The 19813-nt window shown below is 36.6% G+C and overlaps 2 protein-coding genes across 3 annotated transcripts in view; one reads left to right on the forward strand and one right to left on the reverse strand.

Annotated features, from left to right (window-relative positions):
• Positions 1-19813, forward strand: part of LOC108968019 (flotillin-2) — a 402447-nt gene that overhangs the window by 69972 nt on the left and 312662 nt on the right. The window lies entirely within an intron of this gene.
• On the reverse strand, positions 7995-10484 carry LOC108968009 (glucose dehydrogenase [FAD, quinone]). The gene has a single exon (XM_018931723.1). The coding sequence runs from the start codon at positions 10327-10329 to the stop codon at positions 8437-8439; it is 1893 nt and encodes a 630-aa protein (XP_018787268.1). The 5' UTR covers positions 10330-10484; the 3' UTR covers positions 7995-8436.

A 19813-nucleotide genomic window follows, 5' to 3' on the forward strand; every position in this document is an offset into this window, starting at 1 on the left:
CTTTCCTCACTGGCGTGAACTTCTACACATGACCCCATCCCCCAAATAAATACTTTATGAAATTGTCTTCCGTTTTTCGAAAATTTTGAATGAACATATTTGTTACTTTCACTGTATTAAAAATACTCGGGTCTTGAGAATTTTGGAGATATTTTGTAAGATCTATTTTTGAAAATTTCAAATTCTTTATGTTGAATATAAAATGATTTATAAAGTAGTTTTTTCTGAATTTTAAAAATTTGTTTACAGGGGTCTGTTTTATAAAATATTCATTTATTTTCTATTTACCAGTTATTGTATGTTATTAGAATGTCTAGTATAGTCATGCTATTGAAAATATTAACCTTGTTATTTAGGTCATAATTATTTAAACGGAGTACGAAGTGAGATGTCGTATTTGACTACAAACCTTTTTAGTTTAAAATTTGTCCATTATGCTGCATTAGGTTTAATTTTAATGCCCTTCCGCAATTCTAGGAAGTTGCAAAAAGTTTAATTAAAACTTGTAACACCAATGAACTACTTTTTACTTAAATGCTCTTTTAAGTTTTGTTGTACCGCCAGCTTTTCATTACGTTCAAAATTTATTCAATAATGTTTTTGCTTAAATTGCGAGTTTTGCTTGTGTTTTCTTAATATTTACGGCATTAAGCTGAAAATACATTAATCCTATAAGCAACTAACAACAAGCGAGTCTAATTTGGTGTGAGCCAGAATGCAGTATCTAGTTGAAAACGTGTAATCAAGGCCAGTTGAGAACGAAAAACCTGTTCTCACAGTTAAAAGTGAATTGAAAATAATCAAAATTTGGTTGGAATTGCCGCTGCCGAAAGTACAAATTGTTGATTGCATAACTTCAGTCTTTTTTGTATACAATTTGTTTTCAACATTTTTCAATTTTAATATCATCATTACTTCCAATTTTGATTTTTTTTTATCTATTTTTGAAATCGTTTACCAAGTTTTCTTTACGCTTTTTGACAAATTGTTAATTTCTATTTAATTTATAGCACTAAGCCTAAATTGTATCGCCTTAAATTCTGGTTTAATTTTCCTGAACTTTTTTTCTTTGACTACAAAATAGCTTCGTAGCGGTTTCGTATACACAAGAGTTTTTGTGAAGGAAAAATCAATCTTATCGTCTAATGATAAAACTCATATATTTTTAACTTTAGCATAACATATAACATACACACATACATATAAGTAGTTGTATCCCTAACAGTGTTCATTTGAAGTTTAAATTTTCCAATTTTTTTGAAACACTCTCAAGGGGGAAATTCCATTTTCATACTTTCGCCAGAGATAAACCGTTTGTAACCATTAATAAATAATCAATCACCTCTTCCCCTTCATCTACTAGCAAATTACTATATTTCCTTTCAAAAATAAAAACATATCGGACTTGATATTCTTCTGGTTGTTTTTTAGCTCTTCACAAACACAAAAGCTCCATGAGAGAACGGAGTTTTCCGACGATTGAGGAGATAACAAATAAGTCATTAAAACAAGTAAGGAAGGGCTAAGTTCGGGTGTCACCGAACATTTTATATTCACGCATGATAAAATGATAATCGAGATTTCAGGCGTGGTTGTGAACCGATTTCACCCATATTTGGTACATGTCATCAGGGTGTTAAGAAAATATTATATACCGAATTTCATTCAAATCGGTTGAGTATTTCCTGAGATAGGGTTTTTGGTCCATAAGTGGGCGACGCCACGCCCATTTTCAATTAAAAAAAAAAAACCTGGATGCAGCTTCCTTCTGACATTTCTTCCGTAAAATTTAGTTTTTCTGAAGTTTTATGTTAGTCGGTTAACGCACTTTTAGTGATTTTCAACATAACCTTTGTATGGGAGGTGGGCGTGGTTATTGTCCGACTTCTTCCATTTTTGAACTATATATGGAAATGCCTAAAAGAAATGACGCTATATAGTTTGGCTGGCTATAGTAGCTTTCGAGATATGTACAAAAAAACTTAGTAGGGGCGGGGCCATGCCCACTTTTCCAAAAAAATTACGTCCAAATATGCCCCTCCCTAATGCGATCCTTTGTGCCAAATTTCATTTTAATATCTTTATTTATGGCTAAGTTATGACACTTTATAGGTTTTCGGTTTCCGCCATTTCGTGGGCGTGACAGAGGGCCGATTTTGCTCATCTTCGAACTTAACCTTCCTATGGAGCCAAGAAATACGTGTACCAAGTTTCATCATGATATCTCATTTTTACTCAAGTTACAGCTTGCACGGACGGACAGACAGACATCCGGATTTCAACTCTACTCGTCACCCTGATCACTTTGGTATATATAACCCTATATCTGACTCTTTTAGTTTTAGGACTTACAAACAACCGTTATGTGAACAAAGTTATAATACTCTCTTTAGCAACTTTGATTAAAAAAAAATTAAGAGCTTATAACGCTAGTTTACACATACTACATACATACTAGTGTTTGGGTTTCCAACACATAGAAAAGAAGCTTATACACCCAAAAGGAAGCATCATATACCCTATACATATATATATGATCGGCATGACCAGCTGTCGCTGAGTTGATTTTGCCATATCCGTCTGTCTGCATATACGCGACTAGTGCCTTAGTTTTCAGGTTATCGCTCTGAAATGTTGACTCAAGAAACGGCTCATTTATCGGAACAGCGGATATCGGACCACTTTAGCATATACATACATAGCTGCCATATAAAATGAGCGATCAGAATTACTTTATTTGAAGATATATTTTCTCGATATTTGGCAAGATTTATTGTCCAAGGCAATAGGTACAATCTTCAAACAAATTTTACAGCTTGGATGCATGGAAAAATTTTTCATTTGACCAGATCTCTTCGCGAAATTTGTCAGGAAAATATCTGAAGAAATTTCCCAGTTCGGACTACTAAAACTTGTATGAAAAATTATTTTATTTGAAGTGATATCTTCACCAAATTTTATTCAAATGGCAAACATATCTGAATTTTTTTTCAGATGGGGTCGAAATATATATATGTGTGTATATAATTGTTGTTTAATACAATATATATATACAGCTGTGTTCATTGAAATAGCAGTGCAGATGACCTGTACGATTTAGATGAATAAATTCTGTTATAAAGACCAATATGAGATAAAAAATGTTTCAGAAGTGATAAATTACTTATTTTTACATGACTTAGAAATTCTTTTGTGTTAATTTATTCTCTATTTTTTAAGTATGAATAAATAATAAAATAAAAGCGCTAATTTCTGCTGTTCAGTGAAATAGCAGTATTAACAAAAAATATCAAAAAAAATCAGCATAACTCATTAATTCACATAATTAGACTAAATAACATTTTGGTATTGTCCTAATACTTTGTTGTATATCCTTTATTGGCTATTACAGCCTCGCATCTACGTGGCATGGAGTCGACCAAGTCCTGGCAACGCTTAAGGACGCTTGAACAACCTGCCAAAGCTGTGCCTTAGAAGACGGCGATTGCTTTGAAACAAAACGCTTGACGTCTGCCCATAAGTTCTCTATCATTTAAATTACAATAATAAACATAATGGAACTCACTATTCACAAATTTAAAATTTTTATCGGCACTTTTCGTTCAGAATAATTAAAAACTGCTACTTCAGTGAACAGCCAAAAAGTTGTGAATGTTTGCAAAAATATAAAAAGAAAACACCAAACACATCAAATATAACGGGGTTTTTACTTTTTTCGATTCTCTGAATTTCATTCTACAAAAACAATAGGCAAGCGACCAACTAACAATAAGGAATATGCAAAAAAAAAAAAAACGTTATATATTTTCGCTTCTCTTGCACTGCTATTTCAATGAACACAGCTGTATATAGTAAATTAAATTAAATTAAATTAAGACGATCTGACCACTTGAAATCACAATAAAAATCTTTTAATTTTTTATACCCTTTATGCTACAAAATCTGCTGTCCAAGGTGTTATAGCTTCGGTTTTTGCGAAGTTAAGGTGTTTACTTGGTTTTGTAATCTTTGTAAGTGGTGTGCACGGAATGCAATGACATTTCAAGTGTTTTATAATATTTAAAGTGTTCATTACAAGATTTTTGCTTAAAACAAATGGCAAAAATTAATCAAATAAAAAAAGTAAAAAATGCAAGGCGGTTCATTCACTTTAAATGCGTTGGCTTAACTTTGCGAACGAAAAAATAAGCAACTTCTTCAGTGGCCATTGAACGTATAGCAAACTAAGTTAGGCAGCGAAAAGGGAAGTAAACAAAAAAACAAAAATACAAATAGAAAAAAATTTTATTTTTTAAAATGGCGGTCATTTTGTATGAATTTTTTCTTTAATTATATTTCTTACTTTTTTAAATATATCTTTTAACTTCTTAGTTTAAATGCCGCCATTCTTCTGCATTCCGCGCAAGAAAAATGCAAGCAAACAAAACACTCACATACCAGGAAGTGGTTACCTACACACAAATGTATGTGTTCAGTAGATTCTTAAGTGTGTTTGTCGTTTTTATCGGGCTTAAGTATCTAGCTGATTGCTGTAAATGGTGATTATAAGAACTTGCATCTATTTTTATTAATTTTTTTGTTGTCATTTATGAAAAATGAGTGTGACTTCAATAGAGTGATTATCTAGACAAACATTTCCTGTCTCAAATGGCATCTTACAATTTTCTATATATAGATTTGGATTTCTTTTATAATATTTTATTTTATTTTGCTTTACCTTTTTGCTTTTAAAGTGTTAAATACAAATGACTTGCTGAAGGCGGGTGTACTTAATGAGCTGCCATTGTGGCTATTGTGGATTTCCCACCGAATCAAGCAAGCGCATTAAATTCTATAAAACTGCTGAGCATTCAAGCAGCGATAAATTAAAGTAATTACAAAACACTGCCTCGTTGCCAATTGTATTGTTGTATGTATTTAGGCTTATCTTTTTGACAACTCAAATCAAAGTCTGTTGTAAACAATTAAATCGTAATTTTAAATCCCAAGAATTCCAAATGTCGTAATTGTCATTCGTTGCAAATTTAAATATATGAATTACAAGTAATCATAACGTGCTCGTAATGTCATGTTGAAGTCATGAACTCTGCCTGATTACTTACCTTGTGCTTTGTTATTCAGATAAGTAAGAGAATGCGATAAATACAAGTCAGGAGAGCTAAGTGAGGTGGCAGGAAAAGAAAACTGGGAAACTCGCTGCACGCCTGACATCAACAAATAAGTGACACTCACTTGCGCAACTTTATCTGAGTATTTGTATTAGCCAATTTTGGCCCCAGAAATTCCTTGAATAAAAAAATAATGCAATTGCGTTTCAAAGTTTCAAATTTAATAAAAAGGTTTCACACCTAAAAAAGCTTAGCTAGGAACAAAATATTAGGTTGTCAAATATCTGCCTTCCGCCAGTTCACCCCATCCGCCAATTGTGGACCTTTCTGGTCTATCGCCAGCTGCAAGTGGTCCGGTTGTTCTTAGTAGATGGTAGAATTAAGCATCTGGCCACATGGGAGCAGCTCATAGTAGATGATTAACTTCCAATTCCACGAAACATACAACAAAACCTTTCTGGCCGTCAATCCCGGCTTGGCCACTGTTTGGGACGTTTCACCGGTCTTCGACCACGACCGTTTTCGCTTGATTTTGTCGTATGTGATCCATTTTCCACCGAGTTCGTTCCGTATCAGCAGCATATCGCAGGCGTTGATTTGGTGCAGAGTGTTTTTTTTGCGTCAAGTTATGCGGCCCCCAAACAGCGTTTTTGTGTATCCAGCCTTCTGCAGATGGTTTAAAATGGTTTGGTGACTAACTTCCATCTTCTCGGCGATGTCGTGAGATGCCACATGCCGGTTTAACATGATGTTTTCCATGATTTGATCGGTATTCGTGGTCACAGGTCTTCCGCCGGGTGGCTTATCCATGGTGTCGTTTTCATCCGCTCTGAATCGTCGAAACCATTCGTCTGCAGTTCGAAGTGATAGAGTACCATCCCCTAAAACAACATTAATCTTACGGAACGTTTCTCTAGCGGATTTGCTTTCAACGAAGGAAAACTTTAAAAATTTGTTGAGTTTGTCGGCTAAAATAAGATTCGGTTATGTCTTTTGGTTCGCCGTAAGTAAGGCTGCTAAGATGTTTCAATTTCAGTCTTACAAAGACTGGACAATGCAGAAGGTAATGCCTGGTTGTTTCCACTGCACCCTACTTCATACAAATTTGACAACTTACGTCCGAAAAGACAAAATTTCGCACACATTTTAATGCAACCTGGCTTGCGTATTCAATAACTTCAATTATAATAATTCTGTTAAACTTTCGCAATTACCATATCATTTTACGGATGTATTATATTATCTTATGCGATCGGAAGTCGTACTATACTCTTCGACAATGACTCACGAAACCTTTGTTCTTTAATACATTTCAGGGAATTCTTATTCTTGGAATATTTTACAAAAAACTCACTTTAGTTTTCTTGACATAGTTGCTTATTGTAACTATTAGCAAACGAAATTGTTTATTGAGTAATTATTATAATTGCTTGAGCAATTTATAGTTTTATATTACATTATACGATTACTAGATTTAATAAATACTCGAACCATCAAATTAGGCGTAACATGCGTGAATTCACGGTCTCGCTTCAGATGCTTACCTCGATTTGTCTTAGTGAGAGTGGACTTCAGAGTTGTCAGAACTTATTAATAAAATCAGATTCGCTGACCTGTTTCTTCGTTTTGGATCAGTGAACAGCGAAAAGCTGCGAGTTTCATTTTTTACTTTGAAATCATCAAATACGCAGAAACTACCGCTTGAAAATGTTACAACTGGATTTCGTCACTCATATCATTTGCCTTTCGAAAACGCTGAGCTCCGACCATACCTGCTCTAAATTCCCTGTTTATTTTCTCAAGATATGTGCCTATCGATCGTGTAATATCTAGTCGCCAATTTTTAGGCATTTTGTTTGTTTAGATAGGTCGAAACTTTTTGACTAAGTTTATTTAAAAGGGGGGCTCTTTGAAGGAGGGTGCTTCACATCTTCACATATATCTTATTTTCGAGCTCTCAAAACTGGAACTCCTGAAGAAGAGCCATTGCTGCATATTCAGGACCAATAACGAAATCTACATCTTTTTTGACGGATAAAACATTGAAATAGGAACAGGAACGGGCTTCTTCTGCAGTAACACATACGCAGAAGGTGACTTCAAACTAAATCACTACAATCCAGTCTTTCAAATTATTGGCATAACGGAAGGCACCAAGTGGATTGCTGCTTTAACCAGCAAGTAAAAATTATACGCTTAGTAGGTAACTTGGTTAATATCATCTGGGCTGCCTTTTTGGCCAAGTAGGCTCGCTCGGGTGTAACTAGCAATACAATTTCCTTAAGCTGTTTCAGACCATTCAGCTCCTTCAAGCAATGAACCCTAGAAGAACACCTCAGGTTTTAGAACACTAGCAACAGGTTAGGCTTTAGGCATACCACAAAGTTACTTTGGGGTAATGTTGATGGTGGACAGCCCAAAAAACTTCCACTTCACAGAGCACCTACACTTAAGAACCCACCTTCAGAAAATGGAAGGTTGAATGCGGGGAATCAGACTCTCTGCTGATGGAACATTATCTTTGCGAAGGCTCAATCTTCCACCGGATGAGATGGGATATAATTTACGAGACATTGGGTAGATGGGGTGGAAAAAGTCACGCTCTTTTTAACCAGTCTTTGGTGCAAGACTCACGTCGATCACGATTAATAATTTTCAAATCCTAAATAATTTGAGTGATTATTGTCTATTGAGCCGTTGAGTCGGTTCATGCATCACCCTTAGTGTTACGACATCACCTGTGTCCTAATATAACCTCAAATAAATTAAATAAATTTTCCAAATAAAACAAATTTCCAAAGAGCATAACATAATTTTTGTTTATTCAGTTTAACAATTATGTTTCTTTTGTATGTAAAATTATAATTTTAAATAACTTAAAACGATATTTACATTATCATTATTATATAATTTTTATAGCGAATGGTGATGACGTAGTCGATAAATGTTTGCGCATAACATGAGTGCAGCAATAAATTACATGTAATGATGCACTATTAAATAAAGATAAATTATCATATAGTAATGATAAATGTGTGAAATAAGTATGTAGGTAGAGCTTAGATAGCAAAAACTCTTTTAAAATAAAGATATATGACTCGAATGGAATTAGCAGTTCCTATGGAACTTAAACGTCTACAGTTAATTTATTTTCTATATGAGATGGTGTTTTGAAACACCATCCGCTCGATGGCACCGCTTACGGTATAAAGCTCACGTACGCCCCTGATTTGTGATCGCCCACATGCACTGACGGCATAACAGCCAAAAGGTTCCCAAAAAAAAGCTTCCCTTACTACTCACTTAATCAAAGCTATGTCATAGTTGGCTAACTCTTTGGCGCAGCTGCGCGATATTCTGGATTTTTTAACCAATCCTCCTTGATGAGGTCAGCACCTTTCTCGCCTATCATAATGACCGGCGCATTTGTATTGCCGCTGCTGATTGTCGGCATAATACTGGCATCGATTACACGCAGTCCACGCACGCCGTAAACACGTAACCGTGGATCCACCACCGCTTCCGGATCCCAAGCCGGTCCCATTTTGGCAGTGCCGCAAGGGTGATAAATCGTCATAGAGATCGTACGCGCTTGGCACTCCAAATAGTCGTCCGAGTATATTTTGTATTTCTTACAATTAGGCATTGGTCGTTGGTGTACGCGCGAACCAAACTGTTTGAAGACTTTGGCGTTTGCTACACGTAGCGCAATCTTTGCTCCTTCCACCAGAGTTTTGACATCAAAAGGATCATCGAAATAGTTAGCGTTAATAAGCGGATAGTGGAAAGGATTTGAGGAACTCAGACGCACCCAACCACGTGAGCGTGGTCGCAACAGTAATGGCATGATCGTCCAGGTGTCTTTGTTGGCAATGGGTTTAAAAACTTCCTGGTAGAGTGACTCTTTAAGACCCAAAACTTGTTTCACGCGTGCGCCATTGTCCGAATTAATGGAGGCCGGTGCCATATGAAATTGTATATCAGGCCAATCGATAGAGTTGTTCGAGTACGGTGTGTGCACAAAGGCCAATCCCTCAACACCACCGAGCGTTGTCATCGGTCCACGTTCTCGCAGCACATACTGCATGGTGAGTGCCGTGGGATTGAAGCGATCTTGTATTATAGCAACAGGTTTGTCAACCAAAAACGAAAGACCACCCATACCAACGTGATCCTGCAGATTCTCGCCAACCGGCAAGTCCTGCAACACGCGTATGCCATGTTTCTCCAGATGCGCCTTTGGTCCAATGCCTGATAGCATCATTATCTGTGGTGTATTGATGGCACCAGCCGACAAAATGATCTCACGTCTGGCTCGTATGCGAAATACCTTGCCGTTCTTAACAAACTCCACAGTATGAGCGCGCATTGTGCTTGGCTCTATGATTACTTTGGTGACATGCGAGTTCATGGAGAGATGAAAATTCTTACGCAATCTAATTGGACGTAAGAACGCCTTTGCCGTACTGCACCGCGAGCCACGACGAATAGTGCCCTGTGCAATCATAAAACCAGCCTGCTTCTCACCATTGATGTCACGATTCTCATAACCAATCTCGCGTCCCGCCTCCACGAAAGCGGCAACCAATGGTGAGTGCCAAGGTGATTCCTGCACCGTCATTAGACCACCGCGTCCATGATAAGGGTTGTTAGCTAGGTAGGGGTTACGATTATCTTCCGATTTCTTGAAGTAATGCAGCACATTATTATACCCCCAACCGGTGTTACCTAGCGATTCCCAAAGATCATAGTCATGTCGATTACCACGCACATACAGCATATAGTTGAGCACACTCGAGCCGCCGAGCACCTTACCGCGCGGCCAATTGCACTGATTATTTTTCATGCCAAGGCAGGCTTTGTTGGATGGCTGTGTCTTATACTGCCAGTCAAGTTTGCTCAACTGCAGGTAAGCGGCCAATGAGGGCACATCCGATATCTCATTTTCGTCTGGACCCGCTTCGATGAGTAGCACCTTCCATTTACGCATTTCCGTGAGTCGATTGGCCACAACCGCTCCGGCCGAACCAGCGCCCACCACAATGAAATCATACTCGGTATACAGATTCAGTTGATCGATGGGTCGCGCCTCTGGATCGACGCTATCGTAACGGTAGTATGTAATGGCGGCGAGCAGTAACGGTATAAGCCAAAGGCCGGTGGTGACTACGCCGAACGTAGACTTTATCACAGTCGTTATGAAAAGTAGATTGAGTACCATTGTCTTTGGATAGAATGCTGTGCACTACTTTGATTTCGATGAGTTGATTCTTTTGCTTTACTTTGAATAACTGTTATCACGCTATGAATCTTTGCAGCAACTTTTTCCGCTTGCTCATTGTAAAATGTGCTGTGATGCCGACGATATGAAGTCCGACGGCGTTACTGTAAATACACAAAAAAGCAACAAATGAAGTTTTTTATGTTTAAACAAATATAAAAAGCTCGTGGCATAAATACGCAAAACTTTAATGAATTAGTTTGACTTCATTAAATATTTACAATTATGGTTGTTTAAATAAATTAGCTGCATATTTATACAACTTTATTTGATTTTTAGAAAATAGTTTGTAATTATTTTTATTTGCTTTCTTTCAGGTGAGTCAACATTAGCTATTAAGAAGTGACTTCTCAGTGAGTTCGATATATAACAGTAAGTTTTATGAATCATTCAAATGAAAGTGGTTTGAATTTAATAATATTATATTATTTCACAAGCATAATTAACGATAGTATTGTATATATTTTTAATTAGCACTGAGGCTGCACTGAAATTATAATACGCTTAACAGGTGCATTTTTATAGCATAAAGGTGTAAAAAGATAGTTTTCTTGACTTTGATCGATCAGTTTAAATGACAGTTATATGCTTTATTTTCTGAACAATTTATTCGGCGATAATAGCGTTACTTTGAATAATAAAAGTAAACGAAATTTCGTGAAGATATCTCGTCAAACAAAAAAGGGTTCCATGTAATCTTGATGCTGATCGTTCAGTTTGTATGGCAGCTATATATAAGCCATAGTAGTGATATCGGCGGTTCCGACTTGGGGAGAACGCAAAACGTGCGCAAAATTTCAGATCAATATCTCATAAACTTGTCCAGTGCATATACAGGCAGATGCCTAATTTGACATAGCTTGCCATGCGGATCATTTATATAATTACGTTTTTTACAGCAACCTATGTTTTCGGTGCAGCACTCTGGGAATTATGTTGAATAATAAAACCAAATATTTCTTTTTTATTTGCGCGGTATACAAGGTGTATTTCAAGTAAACAGGACTTTTTAATCTAGCGCCCCCTGGTGGCGCCATGTATATGTCGACTTTATCGATTGTCCAGTGAGAATTTCTTGACATTTCATTGATTGAAGGTGAAGTTATTGCGTTTTAAGTGTCGGTATGTTTGTGTTATCGGTGCGAAAATGAGCTTCGAAATTAAAGCCAACATTAAATTTTGTTTTAAAATTGGCAAAACTTTTACCGAAAATTTTCAATTGATGAAACAAGTTTATGGCGACGGTTGCCTATCCCCTTAGCAGAGTGCACGAGTGATTTCAACGTTTTCAAAGTGGTTGTAAGTACATAATTAACAATCAAAATCCGGGATCACCGGAAATTCCACAGAAACTGTGCGTGAATTCATCAAAAATCTGCCGAAATCATCATTGAAATTCATGGAAACAGAATTGAACATCTCCAAAAAATTGATTTATCGCATTTTGACCGAACATTTGGGATTAAGAAAAGCGTGTGCACGGTTTGTTCCGCACAAATTGATTGACGATCAAAAATTGCTCAGAATCCAACATTTGAAGGACGATTATTTGAAAAAAAAAATCACATTTTAACCATTAACCCTCCCCGTATTTATATGATATGGCATCGTGGAGACTATTTTGAATAAAATAAGTTGATTTTGTGGAAAAAACCATAAGTTCTGTTTTTTTTTTTGAAATCCTGTTTACCTTGGAACGAACCTTGTATTCAACAGAATTTTCATAAACTTAATAATTTGGAGCATCTGTTTGGTAACGGTAAAGAGGACTAAGGTCATCGCTACAACTCTTATACTTCCCTTAGTCTTGGTGTTGGCTTTACTTTATGAGAGGAATTCGATTTCATAGAAATCTAGTCACCATAAACTCACTACTTTTTATAGTGTGTAATTGGTGGCGCGCAATAAGAAAACTTTTCAAAATAATAAAATTTCTTCAATACAACCGTTTGAGAAATATGAAATAAATCTTTAGAAAACTGTATATTACGATGCGACAATTTTGCACTTGACTGTTTGACTTAATACAAGTAGTGCTCAAAAAACCGAATTTTGTTTTCACTTTCAATGTTGCCAAATAACTTTTTTCTATAAGACAGGTATCTTGTCGGAAATGCAGATAAATTGTTTTAATCCTTGAAACTCGCTCTTTCCCTTCTTTTTCCCGACCTCAAATCTCTCCTAAAGTATTATACACTGAACAGGGTATGTTAAGTTTGCCAAGAAGTTTGTAACACCCAGTAGGAAGCGTCGGAGACCCTATAAAGTATATAAACAAACTAGTGGATCCGGCCACGCGTTGCTGTGATATACATTTTATACTATTACTCATGTCATAAACTATTCAATACAGTGAAAATTTTATTTACGAATAAAGGCGAAACCGTTTTTGTCGGTGTAGAAATCCAAAGGATTGTAATTGATACTTAATTTTGAATATGCACATACAAATAAATTATATTGGAAAAAATAACGAATTTAAGGCTGATTTCTAAATATCTGGTTACCAGTCTTTCTGTCCAGTTAATAAAGTTGTCCGCTTAATAGAGCTTTCGCTGTATTTTTTATTTATGAATGTTTTTCACCACCCTATCCTCTAAGTTGGCTCGAACTGGATACTGTGTGCTAAATTTTACTAAAATCGATTCAGTAGTCTAGGAGTCCATCGCGGACAAACAACGTGAAACGTGATTTTTATACTCTCGCAACAAAGTTGCTAAAGAGAGTATTATAGTTTTGTTCACATAACGGTTGTTTGTAAGTCCTAAAACTAAAAGAGTCAGATATAGGGTTATATATACCAAAGTGATCAGGGTGACGAGTAGACTTGAAATCCGGATGTCTGCCTGTCCGTCCGTCCGTCTGTCCGTCCGTCCGTGCGAGCTGTAACTTGAGTAAAAATTGAGATATCATGATGAAACTTGGTGCACGTATTTGGCTCCATAAGAAGGTTAAGTTCGAAGATGGGCAAAATCGGCCCACCGCCACGCCCACAAAATGGCGGAAACCGAAAACCTATAAAGTGTCATAACTAAGCCATAAATAAAGATATTAAAATGAAATTTGGCACAAASGATCGCGCTAGGGAGGGGCATATTTGGACGTAATTTTTTTTGGAAAAGTGGGCGTGGCCCCGGCCCCTACTAACTTTTTGTCATAGCTATGTCAACCAAACTGTATAGAGTCGTTTCTTTTAGGCATTTCCATATACGGTTCAAAAATGGAAGAAGTCGGACAATAACCACGCCCACCTCCCATACAAAGGTTATGTTGAAAATCACTAAAAGTGCGTTAACCGACTAACATAAAACTTCAGAAAAACTAAATTTTACGGAAGAAATGTCAGAAGGAAGCTGCATCCAGGTTTTWTTTTTTAAATTGAAAATGGGCGTGGCGTCGCCCACTTATGGACCAAAAACCATATCTCAGGAAGTACTCAACCGATTTCAATGAAATTCGGTATATAATATTTTCTTAACACCGTGATGACATGTACCAAATATGGGTGAAATTGGTTCACAACCACGCCTGAAATCTCGATTATCACTTTATCATGCGAGAGTATAAAATGTTGGGTGACACCCGAACTTAGCCCTTCCTTACTTGTTATATATAAAAATGATCAGTTCGTCGATTTAGCCATGTCTGTCAGTCCGTCTGTATATATAAGCACCAGTCCCCCAAATTTTAACATATCATTTTGCAGACGTCATTCTCTCTTCAAGAAGCTGCTCATTTGTCGGAACTGCTGGTATCGGACCACTATATCATTTAGCTACCATAAAAACCGAACGATTAATTGCATTTTAATATTAATAACTAATATATTAACAATTAGTATATTTTAACATTAATATTAATTGAGTTTTATTTGGGGAAAGTGTTACTGGCGGCTTTCTAAGCAAAAGCTAAATATTACCAGATTTGATGAGCACTTCAGGGGTTTTTTGTAGTAAGTATATTCCTCAATAACAATACATATTATAATCTTCACGTCACGTTGACTGACCCTAACTTGAACCGGACCACTTAAATCTGATGACCATTAAGAAGAAGCCGAAAATAATCACGCTTTTGCGGTATAAGCGATAATAAGTAGTACATATTACAATTAATATCATAAATCAATAAGACATCAACAGATTTGATGAGCACTTTAGGAATTTTTTAAGACGATAAAAATAATCAATACATCATCGCAATCTTCTCCCAAGCTCTAGGCACGTGCTGGTGATTAATATTTTGATTGATTTCGGAGAATTGTTGCGCCGAATATACAATTAATTGCAATTAATTTTGTTTTTACTGCCGCGCATTATACAGTTATTTTGCTCGACTGCATTGCTCAGATAGCATTATCCATTGCAACAAATTAAAAACTATATAGTGTACTAGATAATTGGAAGGCAGGTTACTGTCCGCCTAAGTGCCTAGTTTGAGGCTTAATTACTAGAAAATAGTAAGTAAAATATTAATGGTATTATTAGCTTTGCTTAAATGCTGTTTATGTAACAAAGAAATGATATCACAAGCTTTAATGGCACAATTGGTTTAAAGTGTCAAAGTCTAGAAAATGTAATGCGTTATATTTGAAAACTAAAAATAAAGGGTAATCCATTTCGAGATTACTTAAAAAAATAATAATAAGAAATTCTTGAAGATTATTTCTTTCGTTGAATCCAATTTTCAATGCTTCGTTTGAGCATTTCGACTGGTAACTGGTGAGTGGCAACCGTGATGCTTTGCTTCGAGACCTGAATCGAAGCAGGATTGTCCGCATAGACTTTATCCCCGCAAGAAAAAGTCTAACGGTGTAATATCGCACGATCTTGGTGGCCAATCAACCGGCCCAAAACGTGAAATCATCTGCTTGCTGTAGTGTTCTCTCAATAAATCCATTCATTGATACGATGTGCAGTCCTGAGCTTCAATTACAGGCATCAAATAGCCGGTTATCTTCATTTCTGAAGAAATACGGACCGCTGATTCTACCGCCTTTCGAACCACACCAAACCGTTGTTTTTTTTCTGAATGAAAGTTGCTCTTGGCCCCAAATACGGCAATTTTGCTTGTTTGTATAGCCATTGAGCCGGAAATAAGCCTCATTGCTGAACATAATTTGACTCGAAAACCTTGGATATTCTTGGAACTTTTTAAGAGCCCATAGTGCGAAGCGATGTCGCTTGAGAAGGTCGAGCGGCTTGAGTTCTTGGGCCAGCTGTGTTTTGTTTGCTTCAATTTAAGATCACTTCATAAAATGTTGTTCCATACATTAGTCCGAGTTGCTGCGAACGGTGCCGAATCGACTCTCGACGTTTTTCGTTTACACTCTCAGCTACGTCTGCTATATTTTCATCAGTGGGTGGTGGTCTGTTCGTTGAAATATTATCCAATAATAAATGCTCGGTCGCAAAATGGATGAAGGTGTTGTGCATAGCACGCTCAGTAGACAGATTATGTTCACGATAAGTTGAGCGAAGACGTGAGAACGTGAATTTTCGTAAAGTTGAACGATTTGTAAACGTTGGCGTAAGTCTTTCCATGATAAAATGCCAAACAAATTATTTGTCAAAAAAAGTCTATTTGAAGAAAAAACTTTTATTTGGATCACCCTTTATTATTTAATCATAAATAGCTGTATCTTAACTACATTGTAATATCGTTTATTTGTTGAAAAGTATTGTGCAGTGAAATTGTGTCTTTCAAATAACTAAAACTTTTATAAGGCATTTTGAAAAACCCTGCACAGAGTTTATAACCATAAGTTTGTCTCGTTGTGTAAAGGGCAGTGGGCAACGTCGGAGACCCTATGTACTATATAGTTGTCAGAAAAGTTTTGCGGTATTTTTTATTTAATTTTTTTTTTTTTTTTTTTTTTTTTATGACGGTTTGTTGACTCATGCCCAGCTCTTGACCAATGCTACGGCTGCTACTATGCCGGTCTCTTTCGACCAATTCAGCGATTTTAGCGCAATTTTCGACGACAGGCCTTCCGGAGCGTGGCGCATCTTCGACCACCTCTACAGCAGAACGAAAACGTTGAAACCATCGTTGTGCGGTGGAAATGGAAACCTTATCGGGTCCATAAACTGCACAAATTATATTGGCGGCTTGAGATGCATTTTTTGCCTTTATCGTAGTAGAACTGTAAAATATGCCATATTTTCTCTTTATTTTGCTCCATGTTTGCGACGCTATAACTCACGAAAAGAAACGACAATCAATCAAACACGTGTTAGCGCGTGAAATGAGCTTTCTAAAAAGGTATAGCTTCATCCGACGCGGCGAATAAAACTAGAACTACGCGCTCTCAGCGGCGCCTAGCCAAAATACCGCAAGACTTTTTTGACAACCTGAAATAAATAAGTCTGTCTGTCTGTATGTACGTAAACCATTTCCTCAGTTTTTGAGATATCGCTATGAAATTTTGCATACACCTTTTGCCAATGAAGAAACTGCTGCTTTTTCTGGCACCACCGATATCGGACCAATATAGCATTTAGCTGTCATACAAACTGAGCCATCAAAAGCATGTTCTTTTATTAAAATTCGGCATAGATTATTTTTCAAGACAATAACACTATCTCTGAATCAATTGTTCCGATCGGACCACTATAGCATTTAGCTGCCATACAAAGTGTCCGATTGAAATCAAGTTCTTGTAAGAGAGCTTGAAAATGTGAAGGGTATTATTGCTCCGGTGCAGCGAAATCAGATTTTTTTCTTGTTAATACACAATAATTACATTACTCAAAAAATCTGAAGGAAAAATTTGCTACTGATGTGGTAAGCGTCTTTGGAGTATTTGAGGTGCACCGAATCCGAATTTAAATTTAAAAATTTTACTTCAGGCACATATATTTTTCATTTTAGTAAACTTTAGGCGCTTGATTCGTACACCTTTTAATAACAACACATTAAAAGCTAATGGTTGGAAGTTTTTACTATCATTTTCGATTTTGGCAACCACAAATTAGAAGACAATTAGTTTACGGTTATTAAATAACAAAAAAAAAATAAAAAATATTTTTAGTGCAATTTGCCAGTGTTTACTTCTATATACTGTTTGAATCTTTAATAATTACTATGTAGTAAACATAGAAAGAGCAAAGAACAACAGTATGTCATTCTTTACCTGCAAATAAACAAAAAGTGCATCTTTAGCGGTGCATGACGCTCTTTCATTATATAAATACTTTTAACCAATATAAATCAAATCATATCAACTGTAATGTCAGAGCAGTATGTCACTGTCTTCAATGTATGCGTGTTAAACACTACTTTGTTTTACTGTTATTATTATTACTATGTTTTTTTGCTTTTGCTGGCATTCGCCCTACACATGTTACATGTCAAATGCCGTGCTATTAATAACTCTTTGATATTTAAAGCGACATCTTGAAGACAATTCACTCATTGTTAGCCACGCATGCGCATTAAATTTAAATAAAATCAATTTAGCACATAATCGGAAGCGTTCGCCAATACCAAGTTCGTGGCTTGAGTCTTTTGTTTTCCAACAACGCGATTTTTAATTTATTTTCATGATTTTTTGCTTTACATTACTGCTAGTCATTGACCCAGTTACTGCCTAAAGAAGCTACACTTGACAAATAGGAAATCAAATACAGAAATGAAAACAAAATCGAGAATATAAAGCCGTTAAATAATAAAAAGTTGGAAATATGTACATACATAAATATATAATATGTATGTTCTTGCATCTTTTGTTGGTTTTCTTTACTTCTGTGTAGTCAACAATTACTTGACAATTCTGTTAAGCCCCAAGCTGCCACACTGTTTACTCAGTGTAAATTTACATAACGCAATTAGTGTTTTCTACTAAATATTTTGAGCATATTTCTTTGACTTTCGAGCGACAAGTCACACATATGTATGTACATACATAGATACATAAATAAATAAATTTACTAAGATTTATTAGCCGTGCGAAGGAAATATATTTGCAGCACCACACAGTTGCAGTCACGTAGCCGCCGTCAGTTTTTGCAGTGATTTGTGTAGAATTGCTTTTGAAATTTATTTTTAATTTTTTTGTTTTTTGTTGATATTAAGTTAAGTTTGCTCATCGCTGGTCTGAAACGTTTAACTTGTTCGCGCTTTGTTATTGTTTGTGTGCGCCTCTTTGAAAACAGTTATTAGCGGTGACCAATCGAATTCGTTTCAATAACTGTATTTGATTAGTTTAATGCTTTTCTATATTCTGCATGCGTTCATAATTGAACATATACACACGTACGTACATGAGCGCTTATTTCAAGGAATTTCGCGTTAGAAATATCTAGAAAGACAATTTCGAGCATTTTGTTTATGTTTTAATTTTTGACTTTGCTGAAAGTTAAATATTTTGTTTAAAAACGCAAACAAATTAGTAAAATTATAAGAACGCCATCGTTGGCCATGGTGGGCAAAGTACATAAGTTGACGCCACTGAACGTAAAAGTACAGCGAATACTTAATAGTAGCCATTTGGTGTTAGTCAGAAAGTTATACAGGGTTTGTACGGAAAGTAATAGGACTGATTTCCTTCCGTCGCGACTGTACTGCGGAGTGTAGGCGCATCCCAACGAGGTACGCGATTAAATTATGTGTGTTGCCTGTTTGAAGGATCGGTAAGATGTCGCTGATGAAGACCGGAAAACGATGATTAACAAAAAGAAAACGATGCCAATTTTTGTTTTTGACATCAATGGCATCATTCACCATGAATTTGTTCCTCCTGGACAAACGGTCAATACCAAGTTTTACGTGGAAGTCGTCAAGAGACTCAAACGAAGCGTTGATCAAGTCCGACAAGAGGTGGCAGACGATTGGATGTTGCACCACGACGACGCCCCGGCTGCTTCCACAACCCTCTACAGACCAGATGTGCCCACCCCCGTACTTTTTTGTTGTTCCTTTGCCTGAAAAGGCCGATGAAAGGAGATCTAAGTAGCATGCACCTCGGCTTTCAAGGCTATTCCGGAGAATGCCTCCCGTGACGCCTTCAATGCTTGGAAATCGCATCGACGCAGAAGGAGTCTATTTTGAAAATTTTTAAAGCATTGTAACGATTGGTTCAATATTATTTTTTTTAAATGGACTCAGTCCTATTAAAACAAGAAAAAACGTTAATTTCTGTTGCAGCAAAGCTAGAAAATCCTTCTTCTTCTTCTTGATTGGCGTAGTCACCGCTTACGCGACTATAGCCGCGTTAATAACCGCGCGCCAGTCGTTTCTTCTTTTCGCTACGTGGCGCCAATTAGATATTCCAAGTGAAGCCAGGTCCTTCTCCACTTGGTCCTTCCAACGTAGTGGAGGTCTTCCCCTTCCTCTGCTGCCCCCGGCGGGTACTGCGTCGAATACTTTCAGAGCTGGAGTGTTTTCGTCCATCCGGACAACATGACCTAGCCAGCGTAGCCGC

The sequence above is a fragment of the Bactrocera latifrons genome, unplaced genomic scaffold, assembly GCF_001853355.1.
Source record: "Bactrocera latifrons isolate USDA-ARS-PBARC rearing strain unplaced genomic scaffold, ASM185335v1 scaffold_20, whole genome shotgun sequence".
NCBI classification, from domain to species: Eukaryota; Metazoa; Arthropoda; class Insecta; order Diptera; family Tephritidae; genus Bactrocera; species Bactrocera latifrons.